At 36.4% G+C, this 18,195-nt stretch overlaps 1 protein-coding gene across 1 annotated transcript in view; it reads left to right on the top strand.

Moving 5' to 3' along the window:
* Positions 1 to 18,195, top strand: part of ANKRD26 (ankyrin repeat domain containing 26) — a 45,307-nt gene that overhangs the window by 22,147 nt on the left and 4,965 nt on the right. Inside the window, exons 21-39 of the mRNA XM_072402986.1 lie at positions 24 to 70; positions 1,558 to 2,469; positions 2,916 to 3,046; positions 4,466 to 4,621; positions 5,275 to 5,308; positions 5,846 to 5,975; positions 8,389 to 8,602; positions 8,783 to 8,966; positions 9,637 to 9,777; positions 10,368 to 11,339; positions 12,344 to 12,496; positions 12,601 to 12,776; positions 13,468 to 13,561; positions 13,843 to 13,920; positions 14,624 to 14,758; positions 15,009 to 15,121; positions 16,249 to 16,387; positions 17,175 to 17,465; positions 17,867 to 18,102. Coding sequence (XP_072259087.1) covers positions 24 to 70; positions 1,558 to 2,469; positions 2,916 to 3,046; positions 4,466 to 4,621; positions 5,275 to 5,308; positions 5,846 to 5,975; positions 8,389 to 8,602; positions 8,783 to 8,966; positions 9,637 to 9,777; positions 10,368 to 11,339; positions 12,344 to 12,496; positions 12,601 to 12,776; positions 13,468 to 13,561; positions 13,843 to 13,920; positions 14,624 to 14,758; positions 15,009 to 15,121; positions 16,249 to 16,387; positions 17,175 to 17,465; positions 17,867 to 18,102 — 4,336 coding nt within the window. The remainder of the gene's footprint in view (positions 1 to 23; positions 71 to 1,557; positions 2,470 to 2,915; positions 3,047 to 4,465; positions 4,622 to 5,274; positions 5,309 to 5,845; positions 5,976 to 8,388; positions 8,603 to 8,782; positions 8,967 to 9,636; positions 9,778 to 10,367; positions 11,340 to 12,343; positions 12,497 to 12,600; positions 12,777 to 13,467; positions 13,562 to 13,842; positions 13,921 to 14,623; positions 14,759 to 15,008; positions 15,122 to 16,248; positions 16,388 to 17,174; positions 17,466 to 17,866; positions 18,103 to 18,195) is intronic.

The raw sequence follows: 18,195 nt of genomic DNA, 5'->3' as shown, positions 1-18,195 counted from the left end.
AACAACATTTTTATTTTTATTAGGTTTACTAAATGGGAAAACCATAATAAATGATCAGAATCACCAAAAGGTAAGTTATAATATTAACAGTGGGAACCTTGTGGAAGTAATGTTATTAAGCATAGAATATGTGCCTTGTTACTAAATACTTGAGAAAAGCTGGTCAGTAAATACCCCTAGCAGGTGCTGTAATTGTACAAATCAGTTAATTAATTTCTTGTATGCACAATATTTTTAAATATTGCTTATTGCTTTGGGTTTTTTTTAGTATTGTTCATAATAGTAAACTTCAACCTCAGTCATGTTGTTAAATTGACCCTATGCTATGAACTCAAGGCAATCAAGCAGGCTAAAGCCATAATTTAAAAAAATGTTTTTATTATTAAAAATGCTACATACAGTCACAATAATCACCCAATTTATAGAGGTCACACAGTTATGCCCAACCTTTTATCGATTAGTGAACACTCCGGACAAATTGAAGTTAACATGCTTGAGTCTATCAGTGCTTTGCAGTGTCAGGTGTATTTTACAGTACTGCTAAGAATAATTTAAATATGTCTTTAATAACTTCATATGTGGAATCTTTTATTAAAAACTGCAAGCCTGTGGAGGCCCCACTGCATTGCACAATACTTTCTATGTTTTCAGGCCTTCAGGCAGCTTCAAGGTTTTAGATGGTTTGTGGTGGAGGGGGCACAGTTAAGACCACACCACTGAGGTTTTTGCTCCTGCTGCAAAGCTTGTCCACATATTACAATAGGTGTTTGAAGCTCTGGCGAAATGTCTTGCCTAATCTTGCTAATCTAAGTGAGTGTGTTAATGCAAACCTTCATTTAAGACATTCTGTTGCATTGCTTTGCATCATTGTGCTTTGGTTTTGATGTTGCAAGCAACATTCAGCAGGTGTTGAAATACTACCTATCACTTATATTAAAGGCAATTGGTTTATTCCCAAATGCTTCCACAGCATTTGGAAAGCATTTCAGGAGCATCTAATAATGATTTTTGCGGTCTGTCAAAAATGTTGGTTAGGTGCTTGGTGAATGTGTTACCACTTGGTAAACACATAGAAATGTGGTACCTGTGATAGTTGTTCTAATATGGCATGCAAGTCCACTTGTCCATTAGGAGGCTGACACACATTCAGGGGTGGTCTTTGTTCTAACATAGTAATATCAAAAATTTTCAGCCGTCAGCCCAGGTAAAACATGCACCCTTTGGCATTCTGACATTTATTCATCTATCAAAAACATGTCTTAGAAAAGTTATACGTAGGGCCCTGTTTATAAAACTGGGAAAAAGACATTCCCTCAAACACATGGACCTGGGTGATTCCCACAAGGGAATATTGGAGGGCAAATCAGATACCTTGTTTTATGAATAGAGCACATAGTATTTTGTGTGCTTTCAAAGATAGCATGCCATCAAAGTTATGAATTTATATCACTAAAAACTATTTTTTAATGTATTAAAGTATAATGAATTTGCACCCGTAATTTAAACAGCATGTAACGTTTTATTGTTGATTGTTTTGTATTTCTATATATAATGGAGAATGAGCATATGTTAATGGCGTCCAACTTTAAAGTGAATCCTGAGCCAGTCAATCAGGAGGCGATTTCCCAACATACACTTGAGAACCTGGTTGACGTAGAAAATGCTGATGATAACCAAGAGTCTTCTGACTCAGAGCTTCCTTGGGAAGAAAAATATGAAAAAATGTGGGTGGACAATGAAAAAAAAGACGTAAAATCCCAGTTTAAAGACATAACTGCAGAACTGAAACAGAAATTTGGGGAAATATCCAAAATGAAGAAAAAAGGTTCTTCTAAAACTAGTGAAAGTCAAGAGGAGAGCTGCCATAGCTCTCTGGGTCTGGAAGAGCATCTTGGAGAAGGAGCAAAAACTTCGACTGATATTGTAATGTATCCAGTTAGTGTGGATAAGGATGATAAGAGTCTTGGAAACAGCGAATCGACTGACTGGAGTGGGGATGCAAAAAGCAAAACACAGGAACAATATGTGGTTAGTCGCACCCATGGCGAGACAGGTTTAGACTCTATTAATGTGCATGGAAAAGAAAATCAACCTTTTATGTTTGCCATTTCCAACTTTCCAGTGAAGAAGAATGTAGGACATATATCCGCATTATCTACCAAACACATGGAGAAGAGTTTTTTAAATCCAGTCTTTTTAAGCAATACATTATCGCAATCTAGTGATAAAGTTGGTTGTGTGGATAAGAAGAAAACTGAGGTGCAACAATCTATAGTCTCCAGTCAGAAGGTTAGGGACGGTCTTCATCATCGGGAAGAACATCTGCCACAACCTTTGTCTTATGATACGCCTAAAAAGCATCTGGATAAGCAACTGGAGCAAGATATGAGAAGATTTAAGAATGAGGTAGGAGTGCTACAGTTGGAATTCCTGAATTTGACAAGAGAGAGGTCACAACTACAAAAAGAGGTAGAGGTGTGCATTCTTCGGGCCTTTTTCTTTGCTTCTTTCTGAACATTAAAAAAAATAATGTTCAGCTCTGTTGCCCTGTAGAAAAAGATTTGAAAGGATCCTGCACTGTGGATATATTCTGGGTGTCATCTTTACCTTCAGTCCATCATCATCCCACTGTCCTTCTGCTGTGGTGTGTTCTTCAGTTACATTGTCTCATTCTCATCTTGAAGCTGCATTCTAATTGTGAATCATGAAAATTTTAAATTTTCTTTTGTTAATCAGGCTTTATTGGGTTCAGATGATTCTCATTAATTTAAAATAAATGCTAAAATTCATTGTCTCAATGTTGTGTGCGTGCTTCACTTTTCAATCATTAATAGATGCATGTGCATAGGAAACTGCAAGTAGTATTTCATTAAGTAAAGTTATTTCATAAAGTAATTAATTTTCCCAATTTACAGGTTGAACGAGAAAAGACTAATGTAAAAAAACAATTGGTGTTGGAGAGTTCCAAAAGAAGCAGTGACGATGAGTGTGAGCTGCAGTCAGAATCAAATATTCAACCCAAATCAAAATCCAGTTCTCATAAAGAGTAAGTAGATATGTAAAAGACAATTTTCCTGAATTTCTTAATCTTTCAGTGATTTCATTTTTATATTGTGTTCTAAATATATTTTGGCTCATCCAAAAGCTTTCAATATATTTATAACATTTCAGTGTTCACAATAAACTGTGCAGTACAGTTTATGTAATTTATTAGCAAGATGTTCTTTGCCACACTGAGTTAAAAGAAGCCTAATACATTAGTTCTGGGGGGGTAGTAAAGGAATATATAGAGCCCTTTTTTAAGTATAATCATTCCCACTAAAACATACCTGCTGCTAGATTTGTTCATTTTTCCTTTACCAGGCCAATCTGTCTAGCAAAAGCAGTTGTAATAAACCATGTAACACTTCCAGAGATGCTTACAATGGTAGTCTTTTATTAATATATTTAAAACAAAATCAAAAAGTTGATACAACTAGGTAAAATTGTTTGTTGTAGTAGGGCTTTATTTTGTTTGGCTCTGGCACCCCCAGCAGTGTTAACTTTTGTCCAGTCAATTGCTGGGCAACTTGGTCAGTATGTAAATGTAGAAAATATAAATAAAACTTGGAATAATACACACAATGATGGTATTGTTTATTAAATGTTTTAATAGCATATTTAAAATACAAATAAATAAAGGTGACATCTGTTTTCAGTCAAATGGGAAATGAAAATAACATCCACATTAATTATTTTTCCTTTGTAAAAGAACCGGTGTGTTAACAGCATGAAATCCTTCAAATGGCAGAGCAACTGTTACAAACATCTGTGTAACAACTCATGCTAACTTAAGGGTCTATGGTTTTCTTGGGGCAGATTAGGTTAGCTACACAATGAAGCAAAATATTTTTTTTTCACAAGTAGGCCTGCAGATGTATAAAGGTTTAAGACTAAATTTTATTTTCCAAACCCAGGTATTACTGCATCTCTTTACCTCAGACTTACAAAGGAATTGATTTAAAGACTAGTATAAAGAAATGTATGCAGCATATATTTGTGCCCTTTGACAGTATGTATTTTTATGTTTAGGTAGACATATAGACAAATAGACAAACTTGCTTTAAGGTAAATAAAATATTTCTTTGTCTCCATTTTTGCAAGTATTGTAAAACAAAGGTATGTTCAGCTCCTAAAACTGCAGTGCTTGGCATATCTCCATAGATAGCCATCCTTTTACCTCTAGCTGTTTATAAAAAAGCTTTTAACACTGCTTCTTACACGTCCTTTACTTGATTTAGCAATGGCAAAATTATATTTTTACCCAATTACATTATGCAATGGCCAAAAAAATGTCAAATATGAATGATTCACATAATTTGATTCAGTGGTCAAGCGGCGTTCAGTAATTTAACAAAGTATTTGGCTGCAGCCATCTTTAGAATTTCATAGTATTTCACAGAGGCCTGTTTTGCTTTCCTTACAGAAAAAATGGTAAACTTGTTGCAGAAATTGTCCAGTCTGGATCAAAGCAAGAAGATATAAAGAAGATTTCTAAACCGAGACGTACAGAAAATGGAGATATGCTTGATGGAATTGATGACAGTACACTCAGTGAATCATCACAGAAACCTGGCAAAAGGTATATGACTAAATGTAATATATTGAACAACTTGGTCTGGTAGTCTGTGGCAGCTTTTCAGGAATATGCACTTCTCTAATGCTGTTATAATAGACACCTATTAAAGGTGTCATGAAGGAAAACTTTTACTATTTTCCTCAGATGAAAGTCTCAGTCCCCTCTTTGTCTTAGTTTAGATAAGGTAAGTCTGACTGGCTCAGTTTTTCTGTAATAACAACCCTCTGGTATGAAAGCAGAAAGCAGACTGCCATACAAAATCTTCTCTTTTAAACATTTTTTAATGCACTAGAAATATTTGATCCACTGTGGTTTGGTGATATTGAAGTCAGATACAGATGAGTTTTTTTTAGTTGCCAAATTTCAGTTACAGTCGCAATCATGGTTAACGCTAAGATCAAAGCGTATGTGCATGAGTTACAGTCACCAGATTTCACTGAAATTCCAAAGACTTACTGCAGCTGTACACACAGTGAAGGCTAAAGAGAAATTGGGCTCTATAGATATTGAATTTTGTGTTTACTGTAGTAAATTTAGTGTTCCATTGAAGAATTCGCCGTGTAATCTATGTTTAAACATTATAGTACAATACAAGCAGAATTTCTAAATTCTTTATTTTTTTTTATTTTTTTTTTTTTTTTTTTTTTTTTTTTTAGGACAACCACTAAACCTGTTGATGCAAAGCCTAAGGTATATTTTTATATGTGTTTTATTTTTACTATCAAAGGATCAGTCTTAAATGTGATCTTTCTTGTTGTTTTGTTTGCTGATCTGAGTCATCCTCAATCTTCCTATACCCCTTTATTCTCTGTTGGTGTGATCTCCTTTCCAAGTTACATCTTCCCATCTTGGGAGTTCCCAATGTAGTGTCATTTACCACAATAAAATGCAGAAACATGGGGTCAACCTTGTTTGGGCTTGTCTTCCACACCTGAAGACCTGGAAAAGCAGAAATATATTAACAGAAACCAAAGATTTAACCAAGTGGGTCATATCCTCTGTCAGCTGCATTTTTAAGGCTATTTATGGTTGTTTACAGTGTTACGTTGTTTCACACAAAAAAAAACAAAAAACTTTTTTTTAAGTTTACTACTGCAACTATTCATGGGATGGAAAAAAAAACCGTTAGCACATTCTAAAAGTCCTTTATTTTTAGAAAATATTTTACAAAAATTTTAAAGGAAGTAATTCAAGTACAGAATCTAAAATTGTTTTTCTTTTTTTCAGGATGATGATGAGGATGATATGGATGATTCTTCTCAATCATCAGACTCTGTAACTGAAGAATATGAAGTGCCTACCTCCGCATTTAGAAATGCAATGCTTTTGATTGAGCAACTTAACCTCGAAGGCCAAGGTATTTAAAAAGTGAACTGTAGAATATACGACTACTAGTACTGTAATGCTATACTATACAAGAAATTAGTTATACTACCATAACTAATTATTTTGAATGGGCATGGTCTACAGGCAGTAGATGATAACTGGCCTTTCATGAACAATCCAGCCTCTATTGTTCTACCAACATGCAGGTTTGCATGAGATTGGCATTTTTTTTCCTTAGTAGGAAAAAGCCGCTTCTCCATATACCTTCTATTGGGTATGCACAGAAGGAGCCAGAAGCCTCCTGGGATGCATGATGTAGGTACATCCCTGCACTCCCATACCTTCTATAAAAAGGGTTGTCTACCTCTTTAAAGTAAAGTAAACATTTTGATGATTGGATTGGTTTGCTTTAAATTACCCCCCCCCCCCCCCCCCCTTTTGCTATTTGTATTTTGAAGGCTAATGCTGGTTGATCCACAGTGAGGCCGGCACCGTTCTTTCACCAGTACACTGGGAATTAGAGGCACAGTGGTGACACTCCCCTAGAGAACAAAGATATGATGCCCTGCGCTTAGAGTATGCGCTCACTATTCTGGATTATGTAAATGAGTACTGTCGGGACAGTTCTATACTAAAGGCTTGTGTTTTTTATTTTGTCCAGTCTGGATAAATGCCAGATGACATAAAGAAGAGAGATTTACAGATTAATGTGTTTGTTTAACCCTCCTAGCGGTAATCCCGAGTGTGACTCGGGGTGGATTTTAACTGCAAAAGTGGTAATCCTGAGTAACACTCGAGGTGGCTAAAAACATTAAAAAAAAAAAAAACTACATACCTTGTTCTTTTGGCGTCCCCCGGCATCCTGCTGGTCCCTGCAGGTCCTCGGGACACGTCTTCTTTCTTCGATCTTCAGCGAGATGGGAGGAGCGGCGGGAAATTCAAATAATTTTGTATTGAATGCAATACAAAACAGCTGTATTGAGTCCAATACAAGGAAATCTTTATATATAAATAATTATATTATATATATATAATTTATTTATTACATGCTACTGTACAGCCTATTTTACAGGTTTCTATTTTTTTTTTTTAACAGATTTTTGTGTGTTTTTTTTTTTTTTTATTATTTAAAGTTTAATATTAAATTTATTAAATATTGGACATATTTCGGTGAGTTATGCCTAAGAAATATAGGCCTACAATGTAAACTAATTTCCATGCAAAAAATGTAATGCTTTTTGCATGAAAATACGGACAGAGTTAGAACGCTAGTGGGGTTAATATGTTTATAAATAACTACAATTAACATTATTTACAGTTAAACCCATGTCACTGTCACAAAACTAGAAGAGACCTTTAAGTTAACAGGTCTCAACACAATAATCTCTCCTCACCACAATAAACTTTTGCAACTGTCCAATAAAAGGGATTACAAAGTGTCTGCTCATGCCCCCGATGTGCATCTCGGAAGCCCTCCCCCTTCCCTCTGGAGTGTTGTTTGTGTGATAACTCTAGACCAGGGGTGTCAATCTCTGGCCTGTGGGCCAAATCTGGCCCGCAAAGTCATTTTGTTTGGCCCCCCGAGAATTTGGGAAAATTAATGGCATCTGGCCCGCCTGCCCGCCAAAGCCTCCTGCAGCAAGTGATGCCGCTACCACAACTCACGGCATCACTTGCGTCCACAGAGCTCTAAAGACGCAAGTAATGCCGGGAACTCGCGTCTATGAAACAGCTGTCTGCCTATGCGGCTCCGCATTGGGCTGTTCCATAGACGCGAGTAATGCTGGGAATTGAAGTCCCAGCATCACTTGTCTTCTGTTTCTCTTCTGAGAACGGTTGCTATTCCTAGCACACAGCAGGAGAAAAAGAATTACTCAGTTCTGCAGGAAACAAAAAAGTACAAGGTAATCATCTGTGTAAAATGTGTGAAACCATCAAAAATAGATGTCACTCTTTTCTGTCCCTTATGTAAATAACTTACTTTTTCTTTTCTAACAAGAGTTTTGTAGATATCCGATATGAGCGCATAATTTATACATGTGTAACATTCATTTCATTATTTGGTGTCAATTGATTATTAACATTCATGCCATCTTTATTCAAATCTATTAAGGAACTGTAGCTAGGGGCCAATTAGTGCTTACATTGCATTGCCAAGTATTTTCTTGTTCCAGATTGCATGTTAAGCAATAACTCTTTGTTCCATATAAAAATGTTTTATTTTTAATTTGAAGGAATTACTTCCTATTTATTTAAATAAATTTTAAGTTTGGCCCCCTACTTGGTCTGAGATTTTAATTTCGACCCTCTGTGTATTTGAGTTTGACACCCCTGCTCTGGACTATAATTTTAAGCTAAATAATGGATGGAAAATAATTTCATACATCAGTTGTCAGGTATTTCTGAGCGAATATCATATGTTTCTTTATTATTTTTTTTCTTAGATTCAGTAAATGTGTTAAAAATTCAAAATATTATTCATGAGTATGAACGAGTAATAGAAAAAGAAAACAGACGACATGCATTACTTGCCCAAGAAGTTAAAAAACTGCGCGAAGAGCGAAAAGAAATGCAGCAATTGTCAGAAAAAAACCGAGAGCTAAAGTCATTGATGGAGTACAACAAAGTGGAATGGGATAGTGATGTAAACAGCTTAAGGTGAGTACGTTACGGAGTATCACTACACCTAAAAGTAATCAAAGCTATGTCCTTTTAGGGACATTTTAAAGAGAACCTGACTTGGCCTAAAATAAGTATATTGATTTTATTATAGCTTTCTGTTGCTGTAAGCATTGTAAAGTGTATTCCATATATCCGTATTTCCGTATCTGTTGTTAGATCTTCTCTCAAGCAAGAAGAAGAAAAGAGAAAGAGTGCAGAAATGCTACAAGATATGAGTAAAGAGCAGCTCCGAAAGAAGGAGGAACAGTGCCGACATGAAATAGAAGAGAAGCAACAGCTGGAACTGACACTAAGAAACCTAGAACTTGAAATGAGAAGCCTGAGGAACAATATGAAACTGGTACAATTCCAGGGAAATGTAGTAAAGGCTATTAGTATGCAAAACAGTTAGCTTGGCATAGTGACTTTTTATTTTCTAATTGTAATTTTAACCCAGTTGTGTGGGATGAAAATTTTTTTTCTAGAGTCTGCAGGAGAATTTAGAGGTAAGGGGCCTGTTTTTTTAATGCACTCCCAGGCTGGAGAGGATACACTTTCTTCAGTGAAGCTGGGTGATCCAGCAAACCTGGAATAGATTTCTTCAAAATCATTTGCTTTTTCCTAGCAAATATTTTGAATCCTGGGCCAGATCTATTCCAGGTTTGCTGGATCACCCAGCTTCACTGAAGAAAGTGTATCCTCTCCAGCCTTGGAGCGCTTTAATAAATCGGGCCCAAGGTGTTTGTCAAGCAAAATTTCACTTATTTCACAATTACTACAACCGTATAGTGATTACAGTGTTTTTATTTTTTTTAAGGATTTCTTCCAGTACCCAGAGTGCCTAACAGCACTGTAGGCATAGTTGCGTCTACGTATGCAGAGCTGCTAGGATATCATTCTGCTAAGTGTTATACAAATATGATGACTTCATAATCTATCTTGTGAAATCCCATTATTAGTGTAGATTGTTGTTGTTTTTTTTCACTTAAATAGAAGTATTATAAAACCATTCTCCCTGTTTATTTTGTCAGGTTGAAGAAGAACGCAATGAATCACAGCGATTATATACTCAAGAACATAGTGCAAGATTGCTTCAGGAAGAGGCTCTCAATAGCCTAAGGAGAAGAACTGAAGAGGAAGAAAACAAAAAACTGCTTACTAAAAGTGTTGAGGTATGCAAATCAGACTAATACTCATTAATTTAGAGAGTCTAACACAAAAAAGGAAAAATGGCTACTCTACACGAAGAAAATACACTGAACAAAATAGTGTAAAAAGGGGCTGCAAAAATATTTACTAACTCTTTCCTTTTAATATTGATGGAGTAAAAGGCAAGAAGGGTGTTTTGTGCCAGTACTCCCTGTGAGGCAGTCTACTGCAGACCTTTATCCTCTGACGCTATGGGTAGGTATTTACTTGTTTTGATGTACAAAAGGTCCATAGGATTTCTTATTTCCTAACATGTATTGCTGCAGAGAGCAGAAAGGCAAATTTTTTAAAGGAGGGTTCAATTATTCTCTATAATTCTTTCAAGCTTTCTGATGATTATGGTTAAAAGGTATTTCTATGTAATAACAAGAATAGACTACAGTGATCCATCATACAATACAGGGGTATTTCATGTTAGATGGGAATTCCTTGTCTGCAAATCCCACCTCCTCCAGCTTTATCTTGAGCCATTTACATTGCATTGCAATCACATTACTTTTCTGGCTGGCAGGACATAACATCTGGCTAGCTGATCTCATTCCTAATTTTTTAGCAGGTACTAAGTGAACCCTCGGAAACGAATGTAAAGGTGAAAGAATTAACACAGAAAAACATAACCATACAAGAGGAAATCCATGTGCTTAAACAAGAACTGGAGCAAGTACGATCTCGTTATCAAGAAGAGGAGAGTAGATACTTAGATGAAAATGAAGCCTTGAGGGAAAAGATTGATGATCTACGGAAAGATCTGAAAGTAAATGAGGAAACTTTAACTCAAACTGTAATCCAGTGCAATGGACAGCTTAATGCATTAAAGACCGAGACAAACATGCTGTGTTCAAAGTTTGAGCATGAAAAGCAAAGCAAAGAAAGACTGGAAACTGAACTAGAGTCTGTCCGTTCCCGGTTGAACTCTGCCCTGCAAGATCTTGAAAGGAGTCAGATTTCAAAAACTGAAGCAGAGCGCACCTTGCAAAGAGAGCGTGATGACTGGTTACGATCCAAAGACAAATTGAATCATGATCTCTCTGGCCTGCGTGAAAGCCACAATAATCTGTCCCAGCAGCTTAGCAGAGTTGAAGCTAAATCAAATGCACTTGAAAATGACCTTCATAGAACTGGCTTATCTCTACAAGAAAAAAATCTCCTCCTAGAGAGTTCTCTAAGAGACCTGAAAGAAACGCAGAGCAGAATAAAAGAGCTTGAACGATCACTTCAGGCAGAGAGAGACCAGACCAACAAAAGCAGTATAAAACAGGAGACGATGCAGGAAAGACTGGCCCAAATTACTAGTGAAAACATGCAGCTCCGCCAACAGTTAGACGATGCCCAGAATAAAGGCATCATCAAGGAAAAAGCAGTCAGTGATGTACAAGACAGGTTTACAGATATTTTCAGCAAGCTGCGAGCTGACACTGAGAGGCAAGTTCAGATAGTTGAAGAAAGAAACAAGGACTTAATCAATAAGTCTAATGAGCTCCGAGAACAAGTTTATAGGCTGGAGACCGAAAAAGTTGAACGGGAGGTAACCATTTTTTTTAATAATGTTATGTATGTTCTGATTATATTATTCCATTATATAGTTCCATATCATGTGTTTAGGTTAAAGTTCAACTCCAGGCATAAAAAAAAGCCAAATACACAAAACACACATATGGTTGTTTTTCTTTCTGCATGAGAATATGTATTTATAGCCATTCAGTCCTGGGGCCATGTCAGACAGCAGAACCAAATTGGTAACCTGACATTTCACAGACTGATCACTTCCCCACTGTAGCATGTATTGGAGTATTAGGGGGCAGCAAAGAACTTGCAAGGCTTTTCCTTCTTTCAGAATGTTCCTTGTCGGCACATTTAAATGCAGGACACCCAATAGGTCCCAAGTGATACCTCTCCCAAAACTTTATCCTAATATCTGTCTGGAGTTCAGTCTTAAGGTGCGTACACACTTCCAATTTTTATCGTTCCAATCGAACGACGAACGATCGATTGGGCAAAAAATCGTTGGTAAAAAAGTAACCAACGACGCCGACGAACGAGGAAAGTCGCTGGAAACGAACGACCGGACTGACGGATCGGATTGGACGACGATCGTTGAGCATCGTTCGTGTGTACGGTCGTTCGTTGATCGTCCATGTTCAGAGCATGCGTGATGAACGAACGTCCGTTCACTTTCCTGTCGTGCACATAGTTCCTCTATCGCTCAAACGATCGTATCTATTGTGTGTACAATATCTATGAACGATCGTGTCGTTAGCTCTATGTGCAGGATCGGTGCTATACGATCGTTCTATATATCGTGCATGAAAGTTCGTCGTTCGTTTTCCAACGATAATAATTGGAAGTGTGTATGTAGCTTTACCTTATCATGTCTATTGTTGGCTTCCTGAAATTTAGTTGTCTGGAAGTTATGCCCATCCTAAAATTCTGCATTGGTGGCTATGGTGCAATACAATTAGGTGTAGTTAGGGAAATGGTGAAACATCTAACATATGCTATTGGTGTCAGCTAAAGATTTTTTTTTCTCAGAGTTCTGTAAGACAGCTACAACAGGAGCTTGCTGATGCTTTGAAGAAGTTGTCAATGTCTGAGGCATCACTTGAAGTTATAACACGTTATCGGAATGACCTAGAAGAAGAGAAACAGCACCTTCACAAAGAACTTGAAAGGTTCAGGACTAAGGTATATAAAAAGTCTTTTGTTTTAAGTGGAGGTTATGTAAAAGGTTCTTGGTCCTTTAAGTACATAGGGATAGTTAAATATTATTTGTGTGTTTCCTTTTGCAGGTGCAGGATCTAGAAGAGCAATTCCTTCAGTCAGAGAGACGTAACCATCAGTTAAAGAATTTATTAGACGATAAAGAGAGGGAAGTGATTGCAGCATTCCAAAAAGTGCAGGAGCTCTCGGCTGCAACAGCTGGCAGTGACAAGTCATTTAAGCAACTGGAGGAACACATACAGAAGTATGTTTACTAATTTTACTGGAATTGTAATGTATTGTTCTACTTAGTTGCAGTAAAGTACTAAAAATGAGTATATAATGTACATGTACATATATACATGTATAATGCATATGTACATGTTTTGTGTTTTAATTTTGTAGTTAAATGTTTCTATAGACAGAGAAAAATTTGTGGCAAAGTACCTTATTAGGATCTTTTCATTGTCTTTTACAGTAATCTTGGATGGCTATACATGGGCTTATTCCATCCCAAATCAATAGTCCAGTGCAATGTTTGGATAAGGATCAAGTCCATTTGTGCTTTCTAAGTTAAAAATTCTAAAAGTGTCTGATATCTAGAGCAGTGTTTTTTAGGCAGCCCCCTAGGGTTCTCCTGAGGTTGCTAGGGGTTCCTTCAACAATGAGCAGTCTGTGCTTCTCAGGTAAGTTTAAGCGATACCAATGATCTTTTTGGCTTTCGGTAAGAGGCTTTTTTCCCACTGACCACCACACAAATGCACTGTGAGCTGTGGATATAGGAATTTTATTACTAGTTCCCTGAAGACCTTGAACTCATTTCAAGGGGTTCCTTAATGTTAAAAAGTTGAAGAAACACAGGTCTACAGTGATCATTATTTTTTACAGAGAATTATTAGAAAATCTCTGATAGGGCTAATCAATCCTTCTTCACACAGTATGTTCTTTTTTTCCAGGCTTGAAATTGAAAATGCCAAGATCGAAGCAACTGCAAAACAGCAGTCTGTACAGATTGACACACTTCAAAAAGAACTTCAGGAATCCATTTCTGTAAGTAACTCACAGATGAACTTACGAAGAACATTAGACCACATCAGTCCACAGCTTCAATTAAATCTATCATATTTCCAGGAGTATTGCTTTTGTAGGAAAGTAGATGTGTGATTCCTACTTCCCCATGTTCTGCAATATTACAGTGGAAGGTTCTAACATTTATTTTGGCAAGATGGCAAATTTCTGATATACTAGTACACTATTTTACAGTATATTAATTTGTATACACATGTTGTAGATCTATATTTGTACACTAATATCCTCAACATGTTTGACAGATTCGGAATCGGCTAGAAGATTTAGTAACTGGTTTGCAAACCTCAAAAATTGGTTTGGAAGAGAAGATAAACCAACAGGTAAGTAGAGTCCAGTTTAGAACTTTAGTATATAAACTTTAGCTAAAAATGTGAGCATGGGTTCAAGTAATATAAATATTGGTTTAAAAGGGCAGTTCCATTAGTCCTAGATGCTGGATATGGTTGTTTTAGCTAAATGTTTTAGCTTACATAAAAGGGTAGACAACCCTTTTATATAAGATAAAAATGATCTTCTTTTTATAAAAGTTTTTATAAGAGGTTTATAAAAAAAAAAAAAAAAAAAAAAACAGTAAAGCCCCTTTCTGTTTTGATCGTACGTCATGGATCCCAGGAGGCTTCTGGCTGCTCCTTCTCGGGCATGTGCAGAAAGAGCTTTTTCTTTAATGGGATTAAAAAAAATGCCAATCTCTCGCATGCACAGTGAGATCGGCATTCTTTATTCCCATCTGCGCAGCGCGGGATCGGGTGACGTAGGAAGAAAACAGAAAGTGAGTGAGTTTACTTCTGTTATGATAAAAGGGTAAAAGGGTTGGAAGTTATAAATGTCTGAAGCTAGTAAAATGTTTGGAAGTACTGCTAGGATTGGGAAGCTGTAACTGATCCACACCAAACCGCCCGCATGAACTTAGATAGTATTATAGGACATTGAGCACATTTAGGTAATATTTTCATATTGATTCTATATTAAGTATATCATTCTGCCAAACAAGACACTTTATATTGTATGTATTCAATGTTCTAGGTGCATAAGCAAACCGTGCTGTCTCAAAGTGCACAAGACTCTCAAAATTTGTGGGAAGAGGAGCTGAAGTCACGTTCACGATTAGGCGTTCGCTTGGCAGAGCTTGATCGATCAAATGCAGATTTAGTTGAACAGGTAGGTTATATACTATTGTTGGTGAAGGAATTTTATTTTGATTCTTAAAGGCCCTTCAACTGATTGCAGAGCAGTCCAGAACGTATTTGGTCATATTATCTTTGTCAGGAGCAAAAGTTATTTCTCAGTTATAAAAGTTATTAAACTGTTTTTTATTTCGCATTATATACCTTTGAGGCATTAGTTAAAATTTATATTAGGCGTTTATCATTCACGTGATTTTATTCTTTTCTTCTGTTTATTGTTCAAGGTTCAAAATGAGAAAAAGAAAGTAAGGAAATTGTTCGATCAGAAGAAATCTATGGAGGAGCGATTTGATCAGGAAATGAAGAGAAACAATGACTTACAGCATGAAATATCTGGGTACGTCAATAAACGAATTGTTAAAGGATAATGCAATAAATTAAAAATATACATTTGTATATTCAATTAATATAGTAATATTGAAAAATACATTAGCTTACTTAAAAGGGTGAAATTAGTTAGGCTTCCCTTTCCCAAACTCATCATAAAACACTTTAGGATTTTATGCACACCTTTGCAGCATTGGTATACTTGCAGAACCACCTTTTCTCTTTTTACTCTAACTGAAACATCCCTAACTATTAACTTAATGTACATGTACAGCCAGAACCTTTTTTAGTTTTGTTTTATGTATGATAGGGAAGGGTTGGGTTCTTACTTCTGTGTGTGCAAGAAGGTTAGAACCAAAAAGCAGATTGTATATAGTGCAAATTCATTTTTATTTAGATTGTTCTCTCATTAAAATTGGGACATTATAAATTGGTATTCTGAATAAAAAAAATCTATTACAATAAGAAATAAAATGTTTTGGCACGTTCATCCTTCCAAACCCAGTCCCCACTCAAATAAAGAGCCAAGTTGGCGAACACTCCATAAGGAATTATTCCCTCCGTACTAACAGAAAACACCTACTGCACAGATTCAGCACCCACACCTTTCTTATACTTCCTGAGTTTTTCTTCTGCTAGGTGCCTGTTTGTGACCTTGGTCTTTTCGATCATTGTCTACAGAACAGAACGCCATGTATATCTAAAATTTATTGTCACAGAAAAAGACTATGAGATGAAACTTCCAAAGGGAAAACCTGTTTTGGTGAAAAAGTGAAAAAGGTCTTTAAAGGAATATCCCTTAGCTTTTAAGAGATCCTTTTTTACTCCCCATTGTGTTTTGTGAAGACCATCACAGGATTCTGATATCAATAGATATACATAATGGTCAGGAAGTAAGGAAACTGAAGTAAGGATGCACTGACCATTTATTAGGAAATTGGGTCACACTTTTTTTCTTTGAGTTGAACTGTAAGACTTTTGCTGTAGCTAGAAAATTTTTTGGATCTGGCTATATTGTGCAAGAACACAGGGTCACATTGCGAGCCCACTCACAAGACTGCAGTTACAAATATTTCATATTATGTATTGTTATGTTTGTTTACTTTTCTGCCTATTGTAATTATTATGTCACATTAGATTGAAGAAACTCCTAAAGACCACTAAGAGAAAATTGAAGGAATATGAAAATAGTGAAAAACAGTCAACCAGTCGGAAAGAAGGTTCCAACAGAAGACACCATGAAACAGATAGTGAAGTCCTCAAACTAAAGGAAAAGGTAATGTTATCACTTACCTGCAGTTCAAATCCTCCAACCCTGGACATCAGACCTAAAAAGATTTGTGGAGTACTGAATTAGGCCGATGTAAATGTTGCAGGCACTACTATTCAGGTAGCCACTAGCCATCCAATTTTAGTGGCTCTCATACTGACAAAGTGACTTGAATGTAACCCAACAGAGGCTAAAACATCATAAATGCCAGATTCTGTCTTGCCTCTACTGGTTTTGTGAAAGCATTTCTAGACATTATGAAAGACAATGTAAACTGAGCAGCGTTTCAGAGAACAACAACACAGATGAAAGTTACATAATACTTCGTTAAGGGTCAGATGCAAAATGTTCAAAATTAAACATTATTCTGTTACTATGGTTGTCGGCACCTTTTACATAACGTGTGTATGTGTGTGTATACACATGTGTATACACATGTGTTTTGCAGTAAGATAGTAGTAAACACAGTTCAGTTATCCCCATGTGTCCCTTTCCCCTGAGCTATACTAACCTTTCCAGGCGGGTTCTGCTGTTTGTCAACATCTAGAACCACCTTTGCCGTGCCTACCATTACAGCCTTTAGACTTATCTCTGTAACTATAAATCTGTGGTGGGGAAGAGGGGGTTAGTTTAGCTCAGGGAAGAGGGGCACACAGAGAAGGTGAGGTGCCAGTCACGCAATGTAGAGTCACATGTGAACCTACCCTAACAGTCTTGTTTAAATCTCTTCTGTTTTAGCAACCTCTTTTTAATTAGTTTTGTAATTTTCTAACATGTTTATTACTTTTCTCAGATTGAAGAACTTTCCGCAAATTTGGAAAGAGAATCCCGCAAATACATTCAACTAGAGGCTTCAAATCGTGACTTGCATGAACAGTTATCTTCAATGAAAACTTTGCACAAGAATCATGAACGATTAGAAAGAAGCAAGAGGCAAATGGAAGAGGAAGTGGCTGAGCTAAGAAGGCACATCAGTTCAAGTAAAATAGATCAAAGTTACATGGAGCAGTATAAAAGAGAAATTGATGAAAGAAGCAGGCAAGAGTTACGACAAAAGCTGGAAGAGGTCAATATATTTCTACAGGTATACAGTGAAGAATTACTTGCAGAGATTATACCAGTTGATACTTTTCATAATAATTTGGTATACTACCTACAGTATACAACTTTGTATAGATTCTCTATCACCTCACCTGCTGCTGTCTTTATTGTAAACTAAACTAAATCCATGGTCCAGTTTTAGCTTGGCACTTTGTTCAGGGGACTGAAGATTTGCAACATGTAACAATGTAGAAGTCTTAAACATATGACAGTGCAGAAGTCTAGAATAGCTTTCAGCTTTGCAAATAGCTGAAAGCTGTTTTAAAGCTGCAACACTAACGAACTGGAGCTCACTTATTTTATGTTAATTTTGCGAATGTGAGCAATCTTACAATTATGTAATACTAAAAAGGTCAATTGATAGTAACTGCACATTTTTTCCAGACACAAGCTGCATCAAAAGACAAGCTAGAACAGTTGAGAGCTGAAAATGATACAACAGCCAAGAATCAGATGGAACAGAGAATTCAGGAATTAGAATCGGAACTAAGCAAAATTAAGAATAAACAGGAAGAAAATATGAGCCATAAAGACTCCACTCTGACTGAGCTCAATAGAATCAAAGACTTGCATGCAGAGGAGCAGAAAATGAGAAAATCACTGGCTTCCAAACTAGAAAGGTGAGCAACATTTATTAACATATGCAGCACTGTAACTGTAAAAGCTATGTTTAACCACTTCTGCAGAAAACAAAAAAAAATCTTATTTACCAT

Source organism: Pyxicephalus adspersus, chromosome 2 (assembly GCF_032062135.1).
Source record: "Pyxicephalus adspersus chromosome 2, UCB_Pads_2.0, whole genome shotgun sequence".
Lineage (NCBI taxonomy): Eukaryota > Metazoa > Chordata > Amphibia > Anura > Pyxicephalidae > Pyxicephalus > Pyxicephalus adspersus.
This window is presented reverse-complemented; position numbering and strand designations above follow the sequence as displayed.